The 26,495-nt window shown below is 42.0% G+C and overlaps 1 protein-coding gene across 4 annotated transcripts in view; it reads left to right on the top strand.

Moving 5' to 3' along the window:
• Positions 1-26,495, top strand: part of LOC127911046 (tetratricopeptide repeat protein 27-like) — a 95,300-nt gene that overhangs the window by 38,209 nt on the left and 30,596 nt on the right. For 2 of the 4 annotated variants that reach the window (XM_052477080.1, XM_052477091.1), the window contains exons 5-6: positions 1,912-2,080; positions 2,204-2,317. In XM_052477080.1, the coding sequence (XP_052333040.1) occupies positions 1,912-1,914 (3 nt within the window). In that variant the 3' untranslated portion in view covers positions 1,915-2,080; positions 2,204-2,317. Of the gene's footprint in view, positions 1-1,911; positions 2,081-2,203; positions 2,318-6,223; positions 6,895-26,495 lie in introns of those variants that run through there. The other 2 variants (XM_052477089.1, XM_052477083.1) reach the window with 2 other exon arrangements.

The following is a 26,495-nucleotide window of genomic DNA, read 5'->3' as shown; positions in this document are numbered from 1 at the left end:
GGGTAAGGTATTTCAGTTTATTTGCTTTGTCATTTTGGGATATTGTGTGTAGATTGATTAGGAAACAATTGTATTCATTTTAGAACAAGGCCGTAACGTAACAATGTGGAAAAAGTCGAAGGGGTCTTAATACTTCCCGAATGCACTGTATATGAACAAAATTGTATTTCTACCGGTAAGTGTTATTTTAGGATGATTTTCTTTGGCAACTGTGGTATGAGCTGAATGAACGCCTCCGTTCTGTACATTGCCTTGGAAAAATTAACTCCACAAAGGGACTCTGCTCCGCCTTGTTTCTGAGAACGTCTACGTTTATCCCTTCCGTAATGGAGTCTTTGATTTTGGTTTAGCTAGTGTGCACAATTGAGTTTTCCCCTTTTCCTCCAAGTTTAAGAAATTGTGAAAATGAGACTAAAGGGCACTTTCTTAATTCTGATCCCTCTTGAACCCCCCTCTTCCTTTCAGGGTGGTTTGAGAGCTCATTATAGTCCATTTATTATCCCAGCGTTGGTTTGTCCTACCGTCCTGCCACCAGGTCATATATTAGTAGCAGATCACAGTTTAAGATTGTTCTGCTTAATTATAGTTGACTTCTGCTAGGCTTGAGATGTTGGTTTGCTGATTTTTGTTGTGGGGGTGTGTGTGAAGGGTGCTTAACAGTGTGTGAAGGGTGACCAGATTCTGCAGGCTATGAAACAGCCAATCCGTATTCCAGAGGAGCAGCCAGCAAAAGACCACACAATCCCTTTTACTACTCTGAGCTCCGGGTTGTGAAAGGCATGCAGATGGAAAAGGGGATTTTTACGATCCAATTTCACCCTCTCCCTTTCTCTTTCCCTAGCATTGCTGTTGGGTTTTGAGTTGACACCGAGAAAATGGGATAAAAGTATTTCAAGCATCGACTGTTATTTTGTGACCTGTTTTCATTTTCTCCTCTTCACTCTACCATAATATTTCCTGAGAATTCATTAATCAGTCAGTGTTCATTGTAACAATGCCCAGATAAGACTTAATAAAAAGGATTAGCTGGAAACCCGTCAAGATAAATGCTCATTTGTTCTGTGTGGGCCCATGCTAATATAATATGGTTACTTGCACGTCACACTGTACTCATTTGCTGCCAGGGTTGCGATCAGTAGGCATGAAATGGCTTCAAAAAGTTATCCTAAGTGAAATGGTGAGCTATTAGTAATGGGGTGGGCAATATAGTTACGTATCGCAAAATATTGTTTTTGGACATTATTAAATCAATATTTGACTCCAAGTCATTTGTGTAAAAGAAATAAGTAAATTGTCCCCTCCCCTTGCACATTTTACAACAGCCCAAGAAGCCAATTTCCTTGTATGAAGGTGACAAGGCGCAAAGTAAATCTCCTTGGCGCTGGCCTGGGCTGCCTCTATAAATTTTGAATGGGGGAACGCGAGAGTACACTGCACCATGAATTATACACATTAGAAGCAAGGAATAATCTCCACACCACGCACAGCCTTCAACGACACCAAACTGGTAATCATGTCGGACGGGGAGAGGTGGAACCAAGGACAAAGACAAAACACCTCTCTCTTTAATGTGTCGCCTCAAGGTATCTCTCGCTCACGATGTTGCTGACCAACGGCCTCATGGGATTGGTCTGCAGGTGCACTGAGCTTTAATTGACCGTTGGATGGTCTTCAGGGGACGTCCGTGATCAAAGTAATGCTGAATACTTTTGTTTTAGTAGTAGATGTGCTAAATGGGATGTGGGATGGTATGTTTTGAGAACTTGGAAGAAGTGAAAAATAATATCTAATCTTTTTTCATTTTTTTTCCACCGCTGAGCTGATTTATGATATCAATGCAAATAGTAATATATTTAACTGAAATAGAAAAAGGACATCTTCTAATTTTAACACCCCTCATCTTCTCTGCAGTAATGACGTGTGAGCCTCTGTTCTCTGATGGAACCCTCCAGAACTGTCCATCCAGTTCCACCATGAATGTGGCTTCGCCTCTCTGACCTACTATGAGAACAACCCAGCCAAGGAGCACTTCCAACGGGCCAAGGAACTCTCCTAATTGGCCTAGAGATGAACATGATGGGTAAGTAATAGTCTCAACATACAGTAACAGCCTGGGCTTTAGAAGGCCTAAGCTTTTGGTCATGGAAGTGTAACGTGGTCTTTTCTCCATGCGGGTGCTCTATGCAAACGGACTCGCTTCCAGCAGAACTTCCTTGCCCAGCTGATCCTGGATGTCAAGAGTAAGGAGGGTACCCCAGCTCCCGAGCTAGACGTTGAGCTGACCCTCTCCCCCACCCCACTGGCCTGCCTGCCCACGGTAAGCATTCTCTACCCCTTTCACCTTCGCCCTCACTCACATGGGGGGGCAAATCCAGTGTGATACTAAGTGTCTCCAGCAGAGGGGGATCTCTACCCCTTGACCATAACTGATATCATGTTGTGGCGCTTAAATAGCCTTGGAAGATCAGGATGAAAATGGACTCCAGGGAGATGTTTCACTCGCTCGCTGCTTCATTACAGGACTTGTATGTTCTGTTAAGATTAATTACCATTATCGAAATGTGATTTTTGTCATTCTGAGCCCCGTCTGTGGACACCCTAATGGGTTTACGGACCGAATGCATATGGGTCCGGTAAATTTCTCAAATGGCCGGTAAATTAAAAATCTTCCCATTCAGTGTCTGGCGCCACATTTTCCTAACGGAAACCCTGACACTACACACACACACACACATGCACCCCTACATGCTCCTCCATATCCACTCCGCTTGCCACTGCAAGGCACCTCATCCCTGGCCTGCATGATCTGCAGAGACTCCTCTCACCACAGATTTCCTCGCAAGTTCTCGGTTCTAAATTAGATGAAATGTGTAGCTTCATCGTCTAGTTACACATATGTGATCCAAGTAGGCATTTCTATTGCTATACAGCCTAGGCGTCATCTTTGGATCCACCCTTATTTTGAAAATTGAATTGAAGTGTGTCAACCTGTTTTTGCTTGGTTGTTATGGGGTAAATTGTGTAGATTGGGGGGGATAATTTAATCCATTTTTTGAATAAGGCTGTGATGTAACAATGTGGAAAAAGTGAAGGGGTCATTTCTGAATGCATTGTACTTTAAAATGACAAAGAAAACAAATGGAAGCGGTAGAAATGATAATGGACCTTCATTCATGCAGTTTCTTGACTGGGTCCAGCTCTAATGAACACCAAAATGAAAGCTAGACAGTCAGAGGATAGAACATTCAAAAAATGATGGATGGAGGACTTTTTATTTTATTTTGACGGCGAGGAAATATAACACAAATTTTCAGTGTGGCTCTCCAGGCCTTGTTGAAGACACCTCTGGTCTAGAGACTATTTGAGGATGGCAACTCATTCTGACAGTCGTGCCAGTTTCTCCCCACTCTTATCTTCAAATTCTCAACATTTAAGAAATCAATCAACTTCAATTTGTCATTTTGTATTCCAATTCAAAATGAACATTCTCCCTGTTTCTTTTCAATTTCAATACTCAAGTTATTTTGGGTAACATCTCCCAGAACACCTCAAGAACTGCCCTCCTTCAAATACAAAATGAAAAAATATCTCCTAGACATTCCATACAATGACTGATTGCAATAGTCTTCTGCTGCTATTGATTAACCTGATGAATTGTTTTTCATTTTATTTAAATCCTCAACTATGTATTTCTGTTTTATTAATCAGGATATAGTTTTATTTATTTTGTTGTATAAATATTTGAAAGTGGAGGTGCCTTGAAAAGCCCCTCGGGGTAGTTTTTTCTTCCTCCATCACATGCCCCCTCCGCTTGCCTTTTTAACTCAATTCATGGTTTTGTATTTTTCTTGTGTGCAAATATATTGAATTCTCTTATCAACACTGGTTAAACAATTTCTTAAATTACTTTGTAGGCACCTGCAACTTAAAACAAATAGGGTAAATTACACTTGCCTAAAAACACTTGCCTCCAATCAAATATATTAGTTTTGAATAATTTTGCCCAGGCATTTTCTGACTATGAAATTAAAAATCTTAATTTCATTATTATTTTTTGGTTCTGTGCTGTTGTAAATCAGTGTTTTTTCAATTTCAGCTTATTTTAGAAGAGATCGTGTCGTGCATGGGGGGCCAATATACTTGACCACATCTGTACCAGTAATTGACTTCTCGCTGATGGTTGGTATGTAGACTTCCCAGTGTTAGCCCCATGGTCTGGCCATACATTCAATTATCTAAGATCTAATAGATGTGATAAAATGCTTCATATGCTCTATAGCAGTGTCGTGGCTAGTGTAGTGACCAATGCCATTGTGTGCTGAAAATTGAGGGGAATAGGCGTTGTCGTACCCTCTTTACGACTGTCTTGGTGTGTTTGGACTATGATAGTTTGTTGATGTGGACACCAAGGAACGTGATGCTCTTAACCTGCTCCACTACAGCCCAGTTGATGAGAATGGGGGCCTGCTCGGTCCTCCTTTTCCTGTAGTCCACAATAATCTCATTTGTCTTGATCAAGTTGAGGGAGAGGTTGTTGTCCTGGCACCACACGTCCAGGTTTCTGTCTCATCGTTGTCGTAGATCAGGCCTACCACTGTTGTCATCGGCAAACTTAATGATGGTGTTGGAGTTGTGCAGTCATGATTGAACGGGGGGGAGGGGACTGAGCACGCACCCCTGTGTTGAGGATCAGCATGGCGGATGTGTTGTTACCTACCTTTACCACCTGGGGGGCGGCCCGTCAGGAAGTCCAGGATCCAGTTGCAGTTGGAGCGCACATCCTGATAATCCGTCTGGCCCTGTGGCCAAGTGAATGTTGACCTGTTTAAAGATCTTACATCGGCTGTGGAGAGCATGATCACAGTCTTATGAAACAGCTGATGCTCTCATGCATGTTTCAGTGTTACTTGCATAGAAGTATTTTAGCTCGTTTGGTACGCTTGTGTCACTGGGCACCTCTCGGCTGTGCTACCCTTTGTAGTCTGTAATAGTTTACAAGCCCTGCCACATCCGACGAGCGTCGGAGCCGGTGTAGTACGATTCAATCTTAGTAATGACACTTTGCCTGTTTGCTGGTTCGTCGGAGGGCATAGCGGGATTTCTTATAAGCGTCCCAATTAGAGTCCTGCTCCTTGAAAGCGGCAGCTTTAGCTCAGTGCGGATGTTTCCTGTAATCCATGGCTTCTGCTTGGGGTATGTACATACAGTCACTGGTGGGTGGGTGTCAGCGACGCACTTATTGATGAAGTCAGTGACTGATGTGGTGTACTCCTCAATGCCATCGGAAGAATCCCGGCCTGTGCTAGCAAAACAGTCTTAGCATCTGATTTATCTGACCACTTTTTTTTGACTGAGTCACTGGTGCTTCCTGCTTTAGTTTTTGATTGTAAGCAGGCATCAGGAGGATAGAATTATGGTCGGATTTGCCAAATGAAGGGCGAGGGAGAGCTCTGTACTCATCTTTGTGTGTGGATTAAAGGTGGTCTGGAGTTTTTCCCCCCTCTGGTTACACATGTAACATGCTGGTAGAAATTATGTTAAAGGGTATTAAGTATCCCTGCATTAAAGTCCCCGGCCACTAGGAACGCCGCATCTGGATGAGCAATTTTGTGTTCGCTAATGACCGCGTGGTTCTAATGCCAGCATCGGTTTGTGGTGATAAATAGACAGCTACAAATAATATTGAAAACTCTCTTGGTAAATAGTATGGTTTACAGCTTCTCATGAGATGCTCTATCTCAGGCGAGCAAAACCTCGAGACTTCCTTAGATTTGGTGCTCCAGCTGTTGTTTACAAATATACACAGACCTCCACCCCTTGTCTTACTGGAGGCAGCTGTTCTATCCTGCCAAAAAAGCAGAAAACCTTCCAGGTGTATGTTATTCATGTCATCGTTCAGCCACGACTCGGTGAAACTTAAGATATTTCCGTTTTTAATGGCCTGTTGTTCGGATATACGTTCTCGTAGTTCGTCTATTTTATTATCCAATCATTGTACGTTGGCTAATAGCACCGTTGGTTAAGGCAGATTACGCACTTGCCGTCAGATCCTTACAAGGCACCCAGGCCTACGTCCCCAATATCTCTGTCTTTCTCCTACGAATGGTGAGGATGAGGGCCTTGTCGGGCGTCTGAAGTAAATCCTTCACGTCTGACTTGTTAATGAAACAATCTTCTTTCAATACAAGGTAAGTAATCACCGAAAACACTCAAACTTTTACAGATGCACAGTCGAGCGCATCCTGTCGTGCTGTATCACCGCCTGGTACGGCAACTGCTCCGCCCACAACCGTAAGGCTCTCCAGAGGGTGGTGAGGTCTGCACAACACATCACCGGGGGCAAACTACCTGCCCTCCAGGACTCCTACACCACCCAATGTCACAGGAAGGCCAAAAAGATCAAGGTCAACAACCACCTGAGCCTCTGCCTGTTCACACCGCTACTATCCAGAAGGTGAGGTCAGTACAGGTACATCAAAGCAGGGACCAAGAGGCTGAAAAACAGCTTCTATCTCAAGGCCATCAGACTGTTAAACAGCCATCACTAACATTGAGTGGCTGCTGCCAACATACAGTCTCAAATCTCTAGCCACTTTAGTAATTAAAAATTGGATGTAATAAATGTATCACAAGTCACTTTAAACAATGTCACTTTATATAATGTTTACATACCCTACATTACTCATCTCATATGTGTATATACTGTACCATCAACTGCCAATGCCGCACGGACATCGCTCATCCATATATTTATATATACATATTCTTATTCTTTCCTTTACACTTGTGTATAAGGTAGATATTGTGAAATTGTTAATTACTTGTTAGATATTACTGCACGGTCAGAACTAGAAGCACAAGCATTTCGCTACACTCGGATTAACATCTGCTAACCATGTGTATGTGACCAATAAAATTTGATTTGATTTGAATGGCTGTCCTGATATCTAGAAGCTCTTTTCAGTCGTAAGAGACGGTGGCAGAAACATTATGTACAAAATAACATGAAAAAACACGCACAATCGGTTCGGGGACCGTAAAACGGTAGCCATCTCCTGCGGAACCATAATAATATAAATAAATTGACACATTCTTTGATTAAAACAATTTCCCAAATGGGGATTAATAAAGTAATACTCTACTGTCTACTCTATTAACCTGCACTCTGGAAATATGTAGCTGTTGATTTAAGAATTACAGGGAGTGATGCTGTAACCGCTCTGTTTGGTTATTACCCAATTTGTAGAGTTTGACATAGTTATGAATCAGCTGTGAAAGCAAAAAACTGTTTTGTATGGCCTATGATTTCTGATCAGGTCATATGTTGTTTTTTTTTACTCCTTGAAAAACTACTGGCCCTAGGGAGGATGAAAACAAATATTTTACACAGACCGAGACAACTGCGATTGGACAAAAACTAACAGAAAGAGTAACAGGGTAGGCCTTTGCATCTGTAATTAAAAAGATACTTGTACAGTTTGGGCTCCTGAGAGCCACAGAGGTCTAAGGCACCGCATCTCAGTGCAAGAGGCGTCACTAATGTCCATTGTTTGAATCCAGGCTGTATCACACCCGGCCGTGATTGGGAGTCCCGTAGGGCGGCACACAATTGGCCCAGCATCATCCGGGTTTGGCCGGGGTAGGCCGTCATTGTAAATAAGAATTTGTTCTTAACTGACTTGCCTAGTTAAAGGTAAAATAAATAAAAATACAATTACTTTTTTTTTTCTTCAAAACAAGCATTTATTTCTACAGCATATTTCAGACATGTATTGAAACACAATATGCTTCACAGGAAAAAAATACAAATAATAAATGACTTTAATATTTACTACACAACAAACATAAGAGGATAAACAAAAGGATAACAAAAATGGAATGACTAAAAAGCTCCCAAAGGAAAAGCAAAGCTAAAAAGATGTTTTAAGATCTCTTTTAAGTATGCCCACATTTCCGGCCCTTCTCAGGTTCTCTGACAGGCTATTCTAGAGGCTGGGTGCGTAGTAACTAAATGCTGCCTTTCCATGCCTCTTGGTCCTAGGCTTTGGGATAGTTAAAAGGCCAGAGGACCTGAGGGACCTACTGGGCACATAACTTAACTTTAAAAGCATATCTGACATGTATTGGGTGGATAACCGTGGATTGATTTAAAAACTAGCAGAATAATCTTAAAAGTAATTCTAAAACTCACAGGCAGCCAGTGCAGAGACCTTTAAAACTAGTAGTGCATGACTCAAGGATTTTTGGAGCTGTCACTGACTCCTGTGAACATGCTGGAACGAATGCGCACACACACACATACCACCTCATTATTGCAACTAGGAAGACTACATTTGCGTTCTAGAGGACTCGCATGAGCATCCTTGACTGATGACGCGGCTCACTCGACACTGATAAGCCTAATCTTTGCTATGTTATAGCCCTATTCGGACAGTATTAGAGCCGTTGGTATTGTAATTATTGTCCAAGCATGTGCGTTATTCCAGAAGACGATTCACACAGGGATAGTTTTTCCCAAACATCCCACTAATTCTTAATTTTTTAAGAATTGAATTGACTCTTACGACAGAAGCTTGGAGGCTTTTATTGTAGGTGTGAAGAGATTTCAATGTCATGTTTGGACGACAATAGGCTACACACTGATAACTCGTGCTTGGCTGGCAAATGTATAGCTCTCGCCATAATATTTACATTTATGAAAGTGTGATCATAATCATTGTTTTAGCGATCCATCCATGGTAGACGTCCTTCCTGATAACAATGCCCCACATCCTGCTGATTTTAAGCTGCTGAACCGTATTTGCACTTGACTATTTATGGATGAGTAAGTGAACTTGCCATTAACAAAAGGTTTTGCGTGGACGCTGCTTTGCGATCGATTCCCTTGGACAGGGCTCTCCAACCCTGTTTGTGGAGAGCTGCCATTCTGTAGGTTTTCACTCCAAACCTAATCTAGCACATCTGAATCAATAATTAGTTGGTTGATAAGCGGAGTCAGGTTAGCTACAAATGCGGTTGGAGTGAAAATTTACAGGGAGGTAGCTCTCCGGGAACAGGGTTGGAGAGCCCTGACCTTGGACATCAACAGCCATCCATGGTTTCGTTAAATAAGCTATTGGCAATACTTTTGATATGACATTTTAGGCCAAAGTAAACTGATGCTTGGCCGCTATTCAACTTCAATTCACTGGCAGTACGAAGAATAGCTTAGCCATACTCGGTGATATACAGTGATTCGGAAAATATTCAGACCCCTTGACTTTCCACACTTTACTTTACAGCCTTATTCTAAAATGTATTAAATAATGTGTTTTCCTCTTCAATCTACACACAATACCCCATAATGACAAAGCGAAAACTTTTTTTTTTTGTATTCAGACCCTTTGCTATGTTTCTACAACTTCATTGGAATCCACCTGTGGTAAATTAATTTGATAGGACATAATTTGGAAAAGTGCACACCTGTTTATCCCACAGTTGACAGTGCATGTCAGAGCAAAAAACCAAGCCATGAGGTCAAAGGAATTGTCTGTAGAGCTCCAAGACACAGGATTGTGTCGGCATGGATCTGGGGAAGGGTACCAAAAGAATTCTGCAGCATTGAAGATCCCAAAGAACACAGTGGCCTCCATCATTCTTAAATGGAAGAAGTTTTGACCTATCAAGACTCTTCCTCGAGCTGGCCGCCCGGCTAAACTGCGCAATTGGGGGAGAAGGGCCGTGGTCAGGGAGGTGACCAGGAACCCGATGGTCAATCTGATAGAGCTCCAGAGTTCCTCTGTGTAGACGGGAGAACCTTCCAGAAGGACAACCATCTTTGCAGCACTTTTTACTGAGAAGTGGCCACACCTCAGTAAAAAGCCCCGCAGCCCGCTTTGTAGTTTGCCGAAAGGCACCTAAGGGACTCTCAGACCGTGATAAACAAGATTCTCTGCTCTGATGTAACCAAGATTTGAACTCTTTGGCCGACTACCAATTGCCACGTCTGGAGGAAACTTTTCACCATCCCTACGGTGAAGCATGGTGGTGGCAGCATCATGCTGTGGGGATGTTTTTCAGCGGCAGGGATGGAGGCTAGTCAGGAGCGAGGGAAAGATGAACGGAGCAAAGTACAGAGAGATCCTTGATGAAAACATGCTCCAGAGCGCTCAAGACATCAGACTGGGGCGAAGGTTCACCTTACAACGGGACAACAACCCTAAGCAAACAGCCAAGATAACACAGGAGTGGTTTCGGGACAAGTCTTTGAATGTCCTTGAGTGGCCCAGCCAGAGCTTGGACTTGAACCCGATCTAACATCTCTTGAGAGACCTGAAAATAGCTGTGCAGCGACGCTCCCCATCCAACCTGACAGAGCTTGAGAGGATCTGTAAAGAAGAATGGGTGGAAAATCCTCAAATACAGGTGTGCCAAGCTTGTAACATCATACCCAAATAAGATTTGAGGCTGTTAATCGCTGCTAAAGGTGCTTCAACAAAGTACTGAGTAAAGGGTCTGAATACTCAAGTAAATGTGATATTTCATTATTTCACAGAAGTATATTTGTAATAAATGTGCAGAATGTTATGTCTTTGCTTTGTCATTATGGGGTATTGTGTGTAGATTGAAGGGGGGGGACAATTTTAGAATAAGGTTGTAACATAACAAAATGTGGACAAAGTCAAGTGATCTGAATAGTGTGTGTGTGTGTGTGTGTGTGTGTGTGTGTGTGTGTGTGTGTGTGTACTGCTCAAAAATATAAAGGGAACACTAAAATAACACATCCTAGATCTGATTTTCTTTTGATTTTCCCAAGATGTCAAGCAAAGAGGCACTGATTCTGAAGGTAGGCCTTGAAATACATCCACAGGTACACCTCCAATTGACTCAAATTACTTCAATTAGCCTATCAGAAGCTTCTAAAGCCATGACATAATTTTCTGGAACTTTCCAGGTTGTTTAAAGACAGTCAACTTAGTGTATGTAAACTTCTGACCCACTGGAATTGTGATACAGTGAATTATAAGTGAAATAATCTGTCTGTAAACATGCACAAAGTAGATGTCCTAACCTACTTGCCAAAACAATAGTTTATTAAGTTGAAATTTGTGATGTGGTTGAAAAACTAGTTTTAATGACTCCAACCTAAGTGTATGTAATCTTCAGACTTCAACTTTAGGTTAGAGAGCTGTTGGGCGCCTGTGTTGGCTCTAAAATAATTTACCATTTTGACAAAGGCTGTCTCTGTGCTGTGGTGGGCCAGATTGTAATTTTTCGAAAATGAAAAATAGGAGGTTGGAGTGATTTAACAATAGTTTGCACTTCTTCAGATATGCAAATAAAAACTGTTTTGAAGAATGTGGAGGGGATAGGATCGAAGGCCACTTGAAGGCTTAAGTTGTGATATCACTTTCCTGAGCATGTCTGTATCAACCAGAGAGAATAAATCCATAGTGCTTTTGCGTGATGGACTAGAGCACATATCATCAAACTTCTCATCAGGTCTTGCTTGACTAATACCCAGCAAAAATGGTTTTATCTCATCTCTGAAATATACCACAACTCTCATCATATTTAAATGTGGAGGAAAGTTCACAGGTTTGCAGGGGTAGGCTTTATCAGGCCATCCATCAATGGTCGGGAAGAGCACTCAAATTATTCCGATTATTAGTGATCAAGTTAGAAAAATGAACCTGTCTGGCATTTCTAATTGCCTTGTTATATATGCCAAGTTGCTCTCAGAATATCATAATGAATCTGCAACTTTGACACTCTCCACTTCCGCTTGCCATTCTGAAATTTGTCTTTAATTTATTTGTTTTCTCACCTAGCCAAGGGGCTTTCTGCTTGAATGTGGCCTTTTTCAACTTTACTGGAGCTATGGCATCAATGGTTGCCTTTTAATTTGATATTAAAGTGATCAAGTAAATCATCACAAGAGGAAGACAGAATAGGTGATGGGGTATTGTTCATACACTCAATAATATCTGTAACAACTTCAGAGGTAAGATGGCATTTCTTAATAATGCGTTCAGTTTTAACCTGTGCTAAGCGCATCAAGGTAGTAAAAAGTACACAGTGATCAGATAAAGCAACATCAAGAATAGAGGATATGTCAATATAAAGCCCCTTGGTAATAACCAGGTCCAGAGTATTGTCGTGGTTATGGATGGGCCCAGTAACATGTTGGATAAAGTCCATAGAGCTCAAAAGATTCATAAATTCAATGGCCTTGGAGTCGGTTTCTTTGTTAACATGAATATTAAAATCACCCAACACAATGATTTTATCATTGTTCTCAAGGACAATAATTCAGAGAAGTCATGAAAGAAAGTTGTGCAGTGCTTTGGTGGCCTATATAGGGTTATGGCCAGCACTGGTGGCTGACAATTAAACAGTATAGCATCTCAAAAGACCCAAATGAAATGTTATTATACAATGTAGAAAAATAGTAAAAAATAAAGAACTCTTGAATGAGTAGGTGTGTCCAAACTTTTGACTGGTACTGTACAGCAGGGCTATTCAATTTTATTGATGGATTGGAAAGTATCTGTCTTAACAGTGAAAGGATTGCAATCAAATGTGTTGCTGACCTTGAGATCCAGATTGGAATACCCCTAATATATACTGTACATCTCCTGTATGCAAGTCTTATGTGTCCTATATTTCTTTTATCTCCAAAAACAGCGCTGGCCTCCCTCCATCGTCCTCCTGGCTGTGGCAGGTATCCAGTTAGCTCCCAGGCTCTGCTACTCAGGGTAATGCCCTCATTACAGGCTGAGGGGAAGTAAATGGGCTCAATCAAGCCCATCATTAGCCAGAGCTTGCTGTCTGGAATGGAGATGGTGAGAACTGGTAGACACTACTCCACTCCACAGCATCTCACAACAGCGGCAGCAGGGGGAGACCCCAGTGCCAATTGACCCTGTCTGCCTTTTGTCTTCCTCTGAAATAAGACCTTCTCAATGGTAGAAAATGGTGACCTGCACATCCAATACCCTTATGCCATGAAAAACATAATTTGGAATCTGAGTTGAGGGATGCTAACCTTGTGGAGATAATTTTGGTGAAGAATGATTGAGGCCACTGTGTTCTTCAATGCTTTAGAAATGTGTTGGTACCCTTCCCCAGATCTGTTCCTTGACACAATCCTGTCTCAGAGCTCTACGGAAAATTCATCTGACTTCATGGCTTGGTTTTTGCTCTGACATGCACTGTCAACTGAGGGACCTTATCAAGACAGGTGTGTGCCTTTCCAAATCTTGTCCAATCAATTGAATTTACCACAAGTGTTCTCCGATCAAGTTATAGAAACATCTCAAGGATGATTAATTTAAACAGGATGCACCTGAGCTCAATTTCGAATCCCATAGCAAAAGGTCTGAATACTTATGTAAATAAGGTATTTATGTTTTTTATGGGGTGTGTGTGTGTGTGTGTGTGTGTGTGTGTGTGTGTGTGTGGGATTGATTTATATTATTTATTCAAACCTTTGTAGAATAAGGCTTTAACATAACAAAATGTGGAAAAAGTCCAGGAGTCTGAATACTTTCGGAATGCACTGTATAGTGTATATGAATCAAATCAAAGTTTATTTGTCACCTGTGCCTAATACAACAGGTGTAGTAGATCTTACAGTGAAATGCTTACTTACAGGCTCTCACCAATAGTGCGGAGAAAAAAAAGTGGTAAGCAAAGAAATAAAACAACAGTAAAAAGACATTTGAAAGTAAGAGCAGCAAGGCTATATACAGACACCGGTTAGTCAGGCTTATTTAGGTATTATGTACATGTGGGTATGGTTAAAGTGACTATGCATATTTGATGAACAGAGAGTAGCAGTAGTATAAAAAGAGGGGTTGGCGGGTGGTGGGGTTGGCGGGTGGCTGTTCAGTATTCTTATGGCTTTGGAGTGTAAACTTTTGAAAAGCCTTTTTGTCCTAGACTTGGCACTCCGGTACTGCTTGCCATGTGGTAGTAGAGAGAACAGACTATGACTGGGGTGGCTGGGGTCTTTGACAATTTTCAGGGCCTTCCTCTGACATCGCCTGGTGTAGAGGTCCTGGATGGCAGGCAGCTTTGCCCCAGTGATGTACTGGGCCGTACGCACTACCCTCTGAAGTGCCTTGTGGTCGGAGGCCAAGCAATTGCCGTACTAAGCAGTGATGCAGGATGCTCTCGATGTTGCAGCTGTAGAACCTTTTGAGGATCTCAGGACCCATGCCAAATCTTTTCAGTCTCCTGAGGGGGGATAGACATTGTTGTGCCCTCTTCATGACTGTCTTGATGTATTTGGACCATTCTAGTTTGTTGTTGATGTGGACACCAAGGAATTTGAAGCTCTCAACCTGCTCCACTACAGCCCCGTCGATGAGAATGTGGACGTGCTCGGTGCTCCTTTTCTTATAGTCCACAATCATCTCCTTGGTATTGGTTACGTTGAGGGATAGGTTGTTATTCTGGCACCACCCGGCCGGTCTCTGACCTCCTCGTCCTTGTCGGTGATCAGGCCTACCACTGTTGTCGTCAGCAAACTTAATGATGGTGTTGAAGTCGTGCCTGGCCATGCAGTCGTGGGTGTACAGGGAGTACAGGAGGGGACTGAGCACGCACCCCTGGGGAGCTCCAGTGTTGAGGATCAGATGTGTTGCTACCTACCCTTACCACCTGGGGGGCGGCCCGTCAGGAAGACCAGGATCCAGTTGCAGAGGGAGGTGTTTAGTCCCATGTTCCTTAGCTTAGTGATGAGCTTTGAGGGTACTATGGTGTTGAACGCTGAGCTGTAGTCAATGAATAGCATTCTCACATAGTCATTGGTAAGAACCAATGAGTTTGGGCGAGGGATTTGCATGGTATAGATACTCTGGGGACTGTATTTAAGAAATGCAATTTCTGTACCTACCCAGTATTATATTACCCAATATTGAACACAACCTTCTCTGATCAATTGCCAATTCTATGTTGTAATATGCAGACAAGCACTGTCAGAGGGAACTATGAAACATTATACAACAAAAGGAGGTTGCTGAATTGGTCCATACATTTTACTTTCTGTCCTATGGAACAGGGGTTCCCAACTGTTTTCAGTCAGGCCTCCCTTCCAGCATTGGGGCAACATCCTGCGCGATCCATGTCTATTTCTATGGGTACAAGCACTGTTCATGACACAAACTGTTCAAACCTCTCTTTTTTGGTGGAGAGAAAATGTTACAGGTTATAGCTAATTTCCTGCAATTCTACACATTTTGTCTGCCGTTTTAAAGCTACCGTAATTTCTGGACTATAAGCCGCTACTTTATTCCCACACTTTGAACCTCGCGGTTTATACAATGATGCGGCTAATTTATGGATTTTTCCCGCTTTCGCAAGATTCATGCTGCCGCCGAAAAACTGAGCACCGTCACATATAATGTGACGTAAATTGAGCGCGCTCAAACTTCCCATTATTCTGATTACGGTAGTAATTTTGTCACCCTCATCATGGCAAAGACACGGAGAAATGCATATGATGCAGCTTTCAAGTTGAAGGCGATCGATCTGGCTGTTGGAAAAGGAAATAGAGCTGCTGCATGGGAGCTTGGCCTTAATGAGTCGATGATAAGACGTTGGAAACAGCAGCGTGAGGAACTGACTCAGTGCAGAAAGACAACAAAGGCGTTCAGAGGGAAGAAAAGCAGATGGCCCAAAGTATTTGCAGCCACTTGACATCAGTGTAAATCGTGCATTTAAGGTGGCACTCCGTGTTCAGTGGGAGGCTTGGATGACAAGTGGGGAGAAATCCTTCACTAAAACGGGCCGCATGTGAAGAGCAACTTATGGTCAAGTCTGCCAGTGGGTCCTGACAGCGTGGAGCATTGTCAAAAAATCCACTACCATCAACGGGTTTCGAAAGGATGGACTGCTGCGTGTTGAAGGGGCAGCATGAGCTCAGCGGGGTATTTGCCTCCGGATGAAAGTGACGAGAGCGACAATGAAAACGATCCAACATCGGATGAAGCAATTCTGAAGCTATTCATCTCCGACACTGAAGGAGATGACTTCAGTGGTTTCAGTGCACAGGAGGAGGAAGATAGTGACCAATGACTTTCTTGGTAGGCTACTGTTTTAATTTTTGTTACAAGCCGTGTTTCGTTAAAGCCTATTTATTTTTGTTACAAGCCGTGTTTCGTTTAAAGGCTGTTTAAAGTTCATTTGTTTCAATGTACCGGTAGGCACCTGCGGCTTATAGACATGTGCGGCTTATTTATGTACAAAATACATATTTTTTAATAATTCAGTGGGTGCGGTTTATATTCCGGTGCGCTTAATACTCCAGCAATTACGGTAGTTTTCTTGTAACTTTCTACATCTTGCCACATGTGTATTCATGCGCACCCTTCCCCCCCCCCGCCCCACAGTTTGGGAACCACTGCTGTAGAATATTGTGTGTCATGCACCATTGAGGAGGGTTTCTGTCAGAAGCAATGCACTTGATGTAAAAATACAATATGGGATTAAACTCCAGATATGAGATTTGCCACAGCTGGCTGGTTCTTTTATCAGCTGGTGAGGGAAAGTAGACGGAGGTAAAGCGATTAGGAGAACATCACAGAGAATGAGGGAATGGGAGACTTGGGGAAAGCAAATAGAACAACACTTCGGCTTTTATCATTAAACTGTTTCACTGATGTCTGTGGTGGGTGCAGGTGAAAGCGCAATAAAACCACCACTGAGCCAGGCAGCCATTCTGTAGAAGGCTCTCCTTGGTGGTGGGTGGGTTAACCTTTGCTCTCCTAAGTGTGTGTTTGTGGGTAACCATGCATATGTCTTCTGACCCGGCCACCTGAGGCGCATGTGCAGCTTGTGACACAGGTCAGGACATCTGGCATCTTGTGTGTTTTAGCCATTAGCTACCTCCTTTAGAAGGGCCACAGAAAATAGACCATCAGGTACTTTGGACTTCTAAATCTTTCAAGATGGTGGGATTTCTACTGGGTGTTCCTGGCAGTCAAATGCTGTGTTTATGCTGGCCAAGGTATTTGGGTGGCAAGGGTTTTGGCCATTTTCAGTATTTTTTTTGTGTGTACACTAGACTTGTTTACAAGTTAGAAAATTGGCCAAAACACAGATCGCCTTTGTTTACTGTGATGTCAGTTCACAGTAATCATGAGCTATGAAAAATGGTTTAGTGTTAGGTGGGTGTATGTGTATAAATGTTATGCATGGCAGCAGACTTTTTTTCACCTAAAACATTTCTTCCCGGAACTAAATCTAAATGGACCTGCCACATTCCAAGTACACTGCTGGTCAAAAGTTTTAGAACAGCTACTCAGGACAAAGGGGAGTGATGCTTGCTTCCTCCAGTCAAAAACCACTCTTACACTTCCCCTCTCTGACTCGCTCTTTTATCCATTCTTCTTTCTACATCTCTTGCCTACTTTCCTCTTATTTTGACCTCTTATGTACATTACTGGTTAAACGTTTTAGAACACCTACTCATTCAAGGGTTTTTCTTTATTTGTACTATTTTCTACGCTGTAGAATAATAGTGAAGACCTCAACTATGAAATAACACATGGAATAATTTAGTAACCTAAGACAGGGCATTTGTACTAGGATTAAATGTCAGGAATTGTTAAAACAGAGTTTAAATGTATTTGTCTAAGTTGAAAGTAAACTTCCCGACTTCAACTGTACCACCAATGGTCAATAAAGGTCAAAATAGTCTATCAAGGCTGTTCCATTGGGAGACTAGATATAAAGGGCTTGGCGGTCATTGTATGTGGAATACGGTTCACCTTATTGATACTGACGAGAACAAATTGATGAACATACCTACAGTACCCTGGCTTTGGAGAGCATGTCTGTGTTTCGGCAGTTTGCCATATCCCTTAGGTGAAACATCGAAACAACTGTTTCAAATGGAACTCAAGGTTACTTACATAACCTGCATCTCCCTTAGTGACGCATTGCACATTGGAGCATTGCCTGCTTTTAGCTCCCCCAAAATAAATTGTTTCTGGCCAAATTGACCAGGAGAAGACATTATCCTGTTGCCTAGTAATGCTTTTTATTCATTGATGGAAGTACCAGTTGATGAAAATGTATTTGACTGACATGCTTATAGGCCTATAGGTTAATTTGAATGATATGGTGGAATTTAAATTGCCACTTGGGTATTTACACTTGTACTGCTTGCAGCTCCTCGGCCCGTTGGTGCTGGAGTAAAACAAATGCTTTTATAAGCCCAGTCGTTGCACAACAATTCTAATTGCAATCACCCTCTGAATGACACACACAATCCATGTCTCAATTGTCTCCAGTCTTAACAATCCTTCTTTAACATGTCTATTCCCCTTCATCTACAACAATTCTGAAGTGGATTTAACAAGTGCCGTCAGTAAGGGATCATAGCTTTAACCTGGTGTCGTGTCTTTGGCTATGCCGGATTAAGTGATATGACATGCTATTCTATAAAATCCTTTCTCTGTCATTAATATTACCTGATTGAGCTAATCATGTATATGTAATTAACTACAAAGTCGGGGCACCACAAAATAATATTTATAGAGCTGTTATCTTCCAAATAAACTTTTAAAGACCTAGTAATATTTTACATCAATAGCAGTCAATATTAATCGTCTTATTTCAGTCTCATCAGTTGTAAATTCTTGGTTATCTTCACGAACCCTGGCTAACAAGTTGAATCAGCAATACAACATTTGGTTAAATTATTTATTTACTGGAGGAGACACGTGATGCCGCGGAGCTGAGCAGACGTTTACAAACCGAGCTCTTCAAAGTTATTCTATTGTTAACTAAATAACAACGTTGAAACAATATTCTAACATCGGCTGATAAATTGTCAAGTACTTACCTTCCCAAAGAGCCATGGACCCCCGACCGAGAGGCAAGAAGGACGACCAAAACGTTGTTGATTCCCAAGATAACGATAACGCTACAGCTAGCAAGATTAGCATTAGCCCTCATAACTCAGACGACAGTTCCAGACTGTTGCTCTCAGCAGCCTCTTGCGAGCCTGCCGACATGCTGGCTACTCTCCTCCGGGAAATTCAGGATGGTAACAGAGGTTTTTCTCTGAAAATCGATAAGAAATCGGCTGAACTCCATTCTTCCATTGACGACCTGAAATCCTCCATGAATGATCTCCTTTTGAGAACGACTGAGATATGGTTTCGTCCATATCTACTGGGCGAAGCAATAAGTGGGTTTAGGCCCACTCCTTTCCCCCTCATTTATGTTAATCTTTCGTAAAGAGACTCAAGCAGCCCTTACCGTGGGCAGTAAATACTCAGCCATAAATATCTATTCACAACGTTTGTTTTCAATTTAGAGAGCTCGCAGGTTTTAGTTTACGCCAAGGTTTAGCTAGTAAGAGCAAGATGGAAAGCGAGCAGCAACGTATCTCTACAAGTGTATTCATGTTTGATTGTTGGGTCTGTTGTTCTAGTCTGACAATCGGGGTGGGTGGGATTTTTATTATTTTTTTATTCCTTTTTTCTATGTTTATTGTTTCCTTCCTAAAGAGACACACAGGTCACTTTTGTGCTCAAACCAAAGTTGAAACATTTCCTAATTATCTGCATATGATAGATTTCTATTCAGTTACATATTTGAAACCCAACCTATGCTTAATCCACTAAAATATGTCACGTTCAACGTAAAAAAAGGTCTTAACAGCCCGACTAAAAGGAAAAGAGTCTATACATACCATAAGAAATTAAAGGCTGACATTGTGTTTTTACAAGAAACACATCTTACAGCCAGTGAACACAGGAAATTGAAGAGGGGATGGGTAGGACAAGTTTTTGCATCCTCTTTTAACTCCAAAGCAAGAGGAACTGTAATTTTGATAAGTAGACACATCCCCTTCTGCGTCAACAACACCATCTCTGATCCCTCTGGCAGGTTTGTTTTGGTGCAGGGGCATATGTTTTCAGAGTCTTGGACCCTATTGAATATTTATGCGCCTAACTTCGATGACCATATGTTTATTCAGAATGTCTTCCTTCAGGTTGCTCAAGCACCACCAGGAGGGCTACTGGTTGGAGGAGATTTTAATTTTTGCTTAGATACAGTTCTTGATAGGTCTTCTGATAAACCCTCACTTCTTACCAAAGCCGGCAAGCTCACCATGTCATTCATGAAAGATCTCAATTTACTAGACATCTGGAGACAGTTGCACCCACAGGATAGGGACTACTCTTTTTATTCACACCCACACAAGACACACACACAACTTTTTACTTTCGACACAACTGTTTCATAGTGTTAGATGCCGAGTATCTCCCCAGATTGCTTAGTGACCATTCTCCTCTGGTATTATCAATCTCCATTCCTACCAAGGTAAATGGAGCATATAGATGGAGACTAAATTCTACACTTCTAAAGCAACCTGAATTTTGTGCATTCATCAGAGAGCAGATCAATATTTTTACTTTGACAAACAAACCCTCTGCTCCTGACAGCTTCATTCTTTGGGACACATTGAAGGCCTACCTGAGGGGACAGATTATTTCCTATACTAAAGGGCTGAAGAAAAAACACAGTGCGGAACTGAGTGCTCTTGAATCTGAAATCTCCGAGCTAGAGAGAACCTACCAAAGAGGCCCGACTAAAGATCTATACAGGCTTTTGGTAAATAAAAAACTTAAATATAATATTCTGAACACATATCAAGCTGAGAGGGCCATCACTAAATCAAAACAGCGTTATTATGAGCTTGGAGAGAAAGCTCACAATGTATTGGCATGGCAACTGAAAGCAGAGGAAAGTAAGAGGACAATTAATGCCATAGAAACTCTCACTAAAGAGATCTTTCGACCCTACTGAAATTAATAATACTTTTAAGAAATACTATGAAGACCTCTACACTTCCCAATCAAGCGATGATCTATCAGAGATAGACTCCTTTCTCTCCTCTCTCAACCTCCCATGCCTGTCAGGGGAAGACAGCGAGCGCCTGAGTGAACACTTCTCAGTCCCTGAATTGTTGGAGGCCATTAAATCCTTCTAATAAATCTCCTGGGGAGGATGGCTTCCTCCAGAGTTCTATATAGAATTTAGGGAGCTGTTGGTCCCCTACCTTATGGAGGTACTTAAAAGCCAGAGAAGACAACTGCTTTCCAGAGTCCTTCTCTCAAGCAGTGATTACTGTAATCCACAAGAAAGGGAAAAACCCGCTAAAGTGCGCCTCCTATAGACCAATCTCTCTCCTTAACACAGATTGTAAACTGGTCACCAAGATGCTATCTAAGAGACTGGAGTCATGGCTTCCCCTGTTGGTCAACCCAGATCAGACTGGCTTCATAATTAATAGATTGTCCTCCAATAATCTCAAAGGTTCTTTGATATTATTCACCTTGCTAACAAAAACAAAATACCTGGTGTCGCAGTCTCCCTCGACGCTGAAAAGGCCTTTGATAGGGTTGAATGGCCATAACTCTTTTGCGTCTTGCAAAAGTTTGGTTTAGGTTCCGTGTTTTGTAAATTTGATAAAATCACTCTACAAATCTCCTAAAGCTAGGATTGCTACCAATGGGATTACTTCCTCCTCTTTCCCTCTTTATAGGGGGAACAGACAAGGTTGCCCAATTAGCCCCCACCTCTTTGCCCTCGCCATCGAACCGTTGGCTGAGGCTATTAGAACGTGCCCTGACATACATGGCTTTGAGGTGGTCCCCCATACCCATAAATTATCACTCTTTGCGGGCGACCTTGTCTTATTCCTAACAAACCCAGAACACTCCCTCTCTCACTTGCAGATCCTACTACAGTGTTATAGTTCTTTCTCTGGATATAAGGTCAATCTTGATAAAAGCGAAATCTTACCGTTGTCTGTCTTTGACCATCATACCATCAAGCACAAGTTTCCTTTTAGATGGTCGCATATGGGCTTCACATATTTGGGCATAATGGTGGATGGTAATCTGAACAACCTCTATAAACTCAATCTGGCCAGTGTGTTGCAAAAGGTGGAGGTTGACCTTTGTAAATGGATGGACTTACATCTCACTCTACTGGGTAGAATCAATGTAATTAAAATGAATGTCCTGCCCAGGTTTCTATATCTGTTTCAATCTCTCCCTATCCCTGTTCCCGCAGCATTTTTTTCCTCTTTCGACAAGCTGACCAGACTGTTTATCTGGCACGGCAAAACCCCTAGGGTTGGCCTGGATAAACTGACCGTTGATTACAGTCAAGGGGGCTTAAACCTCCCCAATTTTAGAATGTACTACTGGGCTGCACAGTCTAGGTTTCTGGCTCAGAGGTTTGACAATGATCCCTCTCCCTCATGGTTGAACATTGAAAAGCTTGAGGTAAATGATGACACTGGGGCAGATTTGTTTTACAAATGGGACAAAAAATCTATAAAAACCATCAGACAACCCTTTAATCATACATTCTGTCCTGGCATGGTGCAAACTGCATGAGCTGTTCGGACGAGGGGGATTCCTTTCCCCTAAAACCCCTTTATGGAACAATAGATTGATCCCTATGTTTTTCCAGAATAGTAACTTTAGACCATGGTCTGATAAGGGGATCACTCTTCTGGAACATTGTTACGAGGAGGGAGCTCTTATGTCTTTTGATCAGCTGAAACAGAAATACCACTTGCCTAACAGGGACTTCTTTAGCTACCTACAACTACGAAACTTTATTAGGGTGACTCTCAAGGGACAATGGAACCTACCTAAGATGTCACCTATTGAACAACTCTGCCACGCAGACCAACCACTGTTCAAGACCATTTCCCGTGTTTACAATGCTCTTGTGTCAGGACTAACACTGCCTGGGCTAGATAAACCCTGACTTAGATGGGAGAGAGATCTGGGTATTGATCTTGATGAGGATCTATGGAGTAACCTATGCAGGGATTGGGGTTACATCCACATTGAACTCCAGATACAGACTGATCCAGTTTAATTTCCTCCATCAGCTCTATATCACCCCATCTAGACTGCACAGGTTCAACCCAGATATCTCCTCCCTATGTTTTAGATGTGGCTCAGATGAAGGAACATTCCTCCATTCCACTTGGCAGTGTTCAAAACTACACGGTTTCTGGCAGGGGGTATGCGATACCATATCCTCAATTCACGGGGTTGCATTCCCTTTAGACCCGGAGGTCTGTCTACTGGGTAACTTTACTAACACCAATCTTAGGCAAAGCCATACTATAAAGCTAACAGAAATATTGCTAGCGATTGCCAAGAAATGTATTGCCTTGAAATGGAAATTGGATTCCTCCCTGCCAGTTGCAATGTGGCTTTCGGAAGTTAATAGCTGTATCCCTTTGGAGAAAATCACTCACTGCTTGAGGAATAAGTTAAAGACATTTTACAGAATTTGGCAACCTTTTATTGACTATATGGAGAATCTCCCCCCACATCTCATTGATTGAATCTATATATAATCCTCACATAATGTTTCACACGTAATGTATATTATGTAGCCTACGGCAGGTGATCCAATGCCTCTTTATTTTTAAAAATATTTTTTTACATTTTATTTTTTATTATTGTATGTTTGTTTATATAACTATAATTATTTATTTTTGTTACGTTCATCTGTTACTGTCACTTTGTCCTAACGTTGTCTAATATCTTTTCACTTTTGTTTTGAATGTTCTTAATTGGAAAATGCAAAAATAAAATATTTAAAAAAATAAAAATTATTTATTTACTAAATACATAACTAATTACACAGAATTACATATACACAGAATAAATCATACCTTGATTACAAATTACATCAAAGGAAAACGTCCCTAGCGGGCTGAACAGGTATGACAGCTGGTTACACAAAGAAAAGGGGCTGGGTTTGAGTGAAAGAGCGGGAAGACTGAGGAACAAAGGGTGAAGCAATGTCTCTTTCGTAAATCCAGAATCTTATGCATTCTAAATTACCGCCCACTTGGAAAAAGAAAATGCAATAAATATTGACTCTGAGCTGCACTTCGGTAGGTTGGTGGTATAGGGAAGGCCGTGTTGCCCAACAGAGTCCTTTGAAGAATGTCTCTGTTGGTAAATTGGATACGTTGTAGTAACATTGTTGTGTGGTAGACGGGATACTCTCTGTCCTTTCCTAGCCCACGTTTGCAGCTGTTGTTGCTAACTCAACGGCTAGAAGGTATCACTTCTGTAGTGAATAAGAGTTCAAAGTTCATACCATTCGCAACCAAAGCTCACGCTTTTGGCTTCGTTCTGTAGTTATTATCTGAACCATTCAGACATCGACCGTCGTCCTCACATCCTCGGAACAGGCGGTTACATTTTCATCAAGGCTTTATATAATGGAGGGAGAAGGGTGTGTTTGAAAAGTTTTCTAATCCATGTCTCTTCACAGGGGCGGGCCACTGATTGAGCAGAGCCCTAACCTTATGAACCTAAATCTCTCATTTGGAAGCTAAAATGAAATTGAATCTTTTCACCAATAATTTTATATTCAAACATTTAAATTGAACAACAATTCCATGTGAATCGGATAACTACAATGTGCAGACTTTCCACTGTAGAGTTTGTCATCCTATCATTGACAACCGAACTGACATCATATTCATTAAGTACCACCACATATGTTCAATTGGTCGGATTACCAGAATATAGTTCATTTCCCCCCACCTTCTGATGTTCCCAGAAACTCTGTTTAACCAAAGGATTTTCAAATGTCACGTCAGTAGGGTAGACAGAGGAAAAAGTGGGGAGAGGTATTTATGACTGTCATAAACCTACCCCCAGGCCAAGGTCATGACACTGGTCAGTCTCATGTTCCTAATGTTTTGTGCAATCTGTGTATATGCTTAAATTCCCAGTGTTTTATACATATATTTCCACAGTTCGAATAGTACTGTGAAATTGTAAAAATTATGATAATCCCTTTTAAGTGTTAGAGCTGTTTGAAAAGGCCGCCTGTTTTGGTTGGATAGAGCTTTGACCATGGGGTTAATTATACTGAACAAAAATATAAACGTGACCAAGGTGTTGGTCACATTTTTCATGAGCTGAAATAAAAAATCCCAGAAATGTTCCATACGTGCAAAAAGTTCTCAAATGTATTTCACAGATTTGTTTTCATCCCTGTTCGTGAGCATTTCTCATTTTCCAAGATAATCCAACCACCTGTCAGGTGTGGTATATCAAAAAGCTGATTAAACAGCATGATCATTACACAGGTGCACCTTGTGCTGGGGGGCAAGAAAAAGCCACTCTAAAATGTGCAGTTTTGTCACAACACAATGCCAAGTTTTGAGGGAGCGTGCAATTGGCATGCTGACTGCAGGAATGTCAACGAGCTGTTGCCAGAGAATCAAATGTTAATTTCTCGACCATAAACTGCGGCCAATGTCATTTTAGAGAATTTGGCAGTACGTCCGACCGTCCTCCCCACCGGAGATTGCATGTAACCATGCCAGCCCAGGACCTCCACATCCATCTGAGACCAGCCACCAGGACAGCTGATGAAACTGAGGACTATTTCTGTCTGTAATAAAGCCTCTTTGTGGGTAAAAACTCATTCTGATTGGCTGGGCCTTATCCCACCCATGGCTGTGTCCCTGCAGACATAGATTAGGGCCTACCCTCAGTAAATGTGTTTAAATTGTTGCATTTTGCATTTTTTTTTTTAGTTAATAGGCCATTAAGAAAGAGTTCCAAACCTCCCAATAACAGCTAGTTTTGAGTTTTCCCGTCCCCACTCAGACAGTCCTAGCTAAATTCTTGCTTGAGAAATCAGCTATTTTTGTTTATTTTGGACCATATTAATTTAAAACAATCATCACAGTAAGGTACTTAATTGTTTACCCGATATGATTTGATATTGAGATAAAATCGTCTGCATTGGACCCCCACCCACCCAATACTTTTAACTTTTTAGAGATGGCTGGTTTTGATGCCATACCTCTGACTTGAGTCAAATGGCACAGATTCAATAGTAAAGATGTGTGCATTCTTCACACACACAGTTACAGTAACCAAAAGGTTGCTGGATCGAATCCCTGTGCTGATGAGGTAAAAGGTCTGTTGTTCTGCCCCTGAGCAAGGTAGTTTAACCCACTTTTCCCCGGGTGCTGTGGATGTGGATTATGGCAGCCCCACGCACTTCTATGATTCCGAGGGGTTGGGTTAAATGCGGACGACACATTCCAGTTGGATGCATTCAGTTGTACAACTGACTAGGTATCCTCCCTTTCCCTTTCCTACACACGCTAGTGTAGACACACTCACATACTGCACATGTGTAGCGAGTGTATTGGGAGTCCACCACCAGCCCTGTGCTCCCTCTTCTCCCCTCACACTTCGCCTGGGAATGGATCAGAGTTCACGCCGCTCCACGGAGCTTTGTGAATGTGACCTAGTCTGGAATATCCCTTTCCTGGACTTGGGCTCCTGCCATTCCTGGGGACCTGGCAACTCCTAGTAACACCCCTATAACCAGCAACACACCTGCCAGCAAAATCAAAAATAAACTCTCCTGCCACACAGTGCAGTCTACGGCTCAGTTGGTAGAGCATGGCA

The sequence above is a fragment of the Oncorhynchus keta genome, chromosome 2 (assembly GCF_023373465.1).
Source record: "Oncorhynchus keta strain PuntledgeMale-10-30-2019 chromosome 2, Oket_V2, whole genome shotgun sequence".
In the NCBI taxonomy this organism is placed as follows: Eukaryota; Metazoa; Chordata; class Actinopteri; order Salmoniformes; family Salmonidae; genus Oncorhynchus; species Oncorhynchus keta.
Note: the sequence above shows the minus strand (reverse complement) of the source record. Positions and strands in the feature narration are given on the sequence as shown.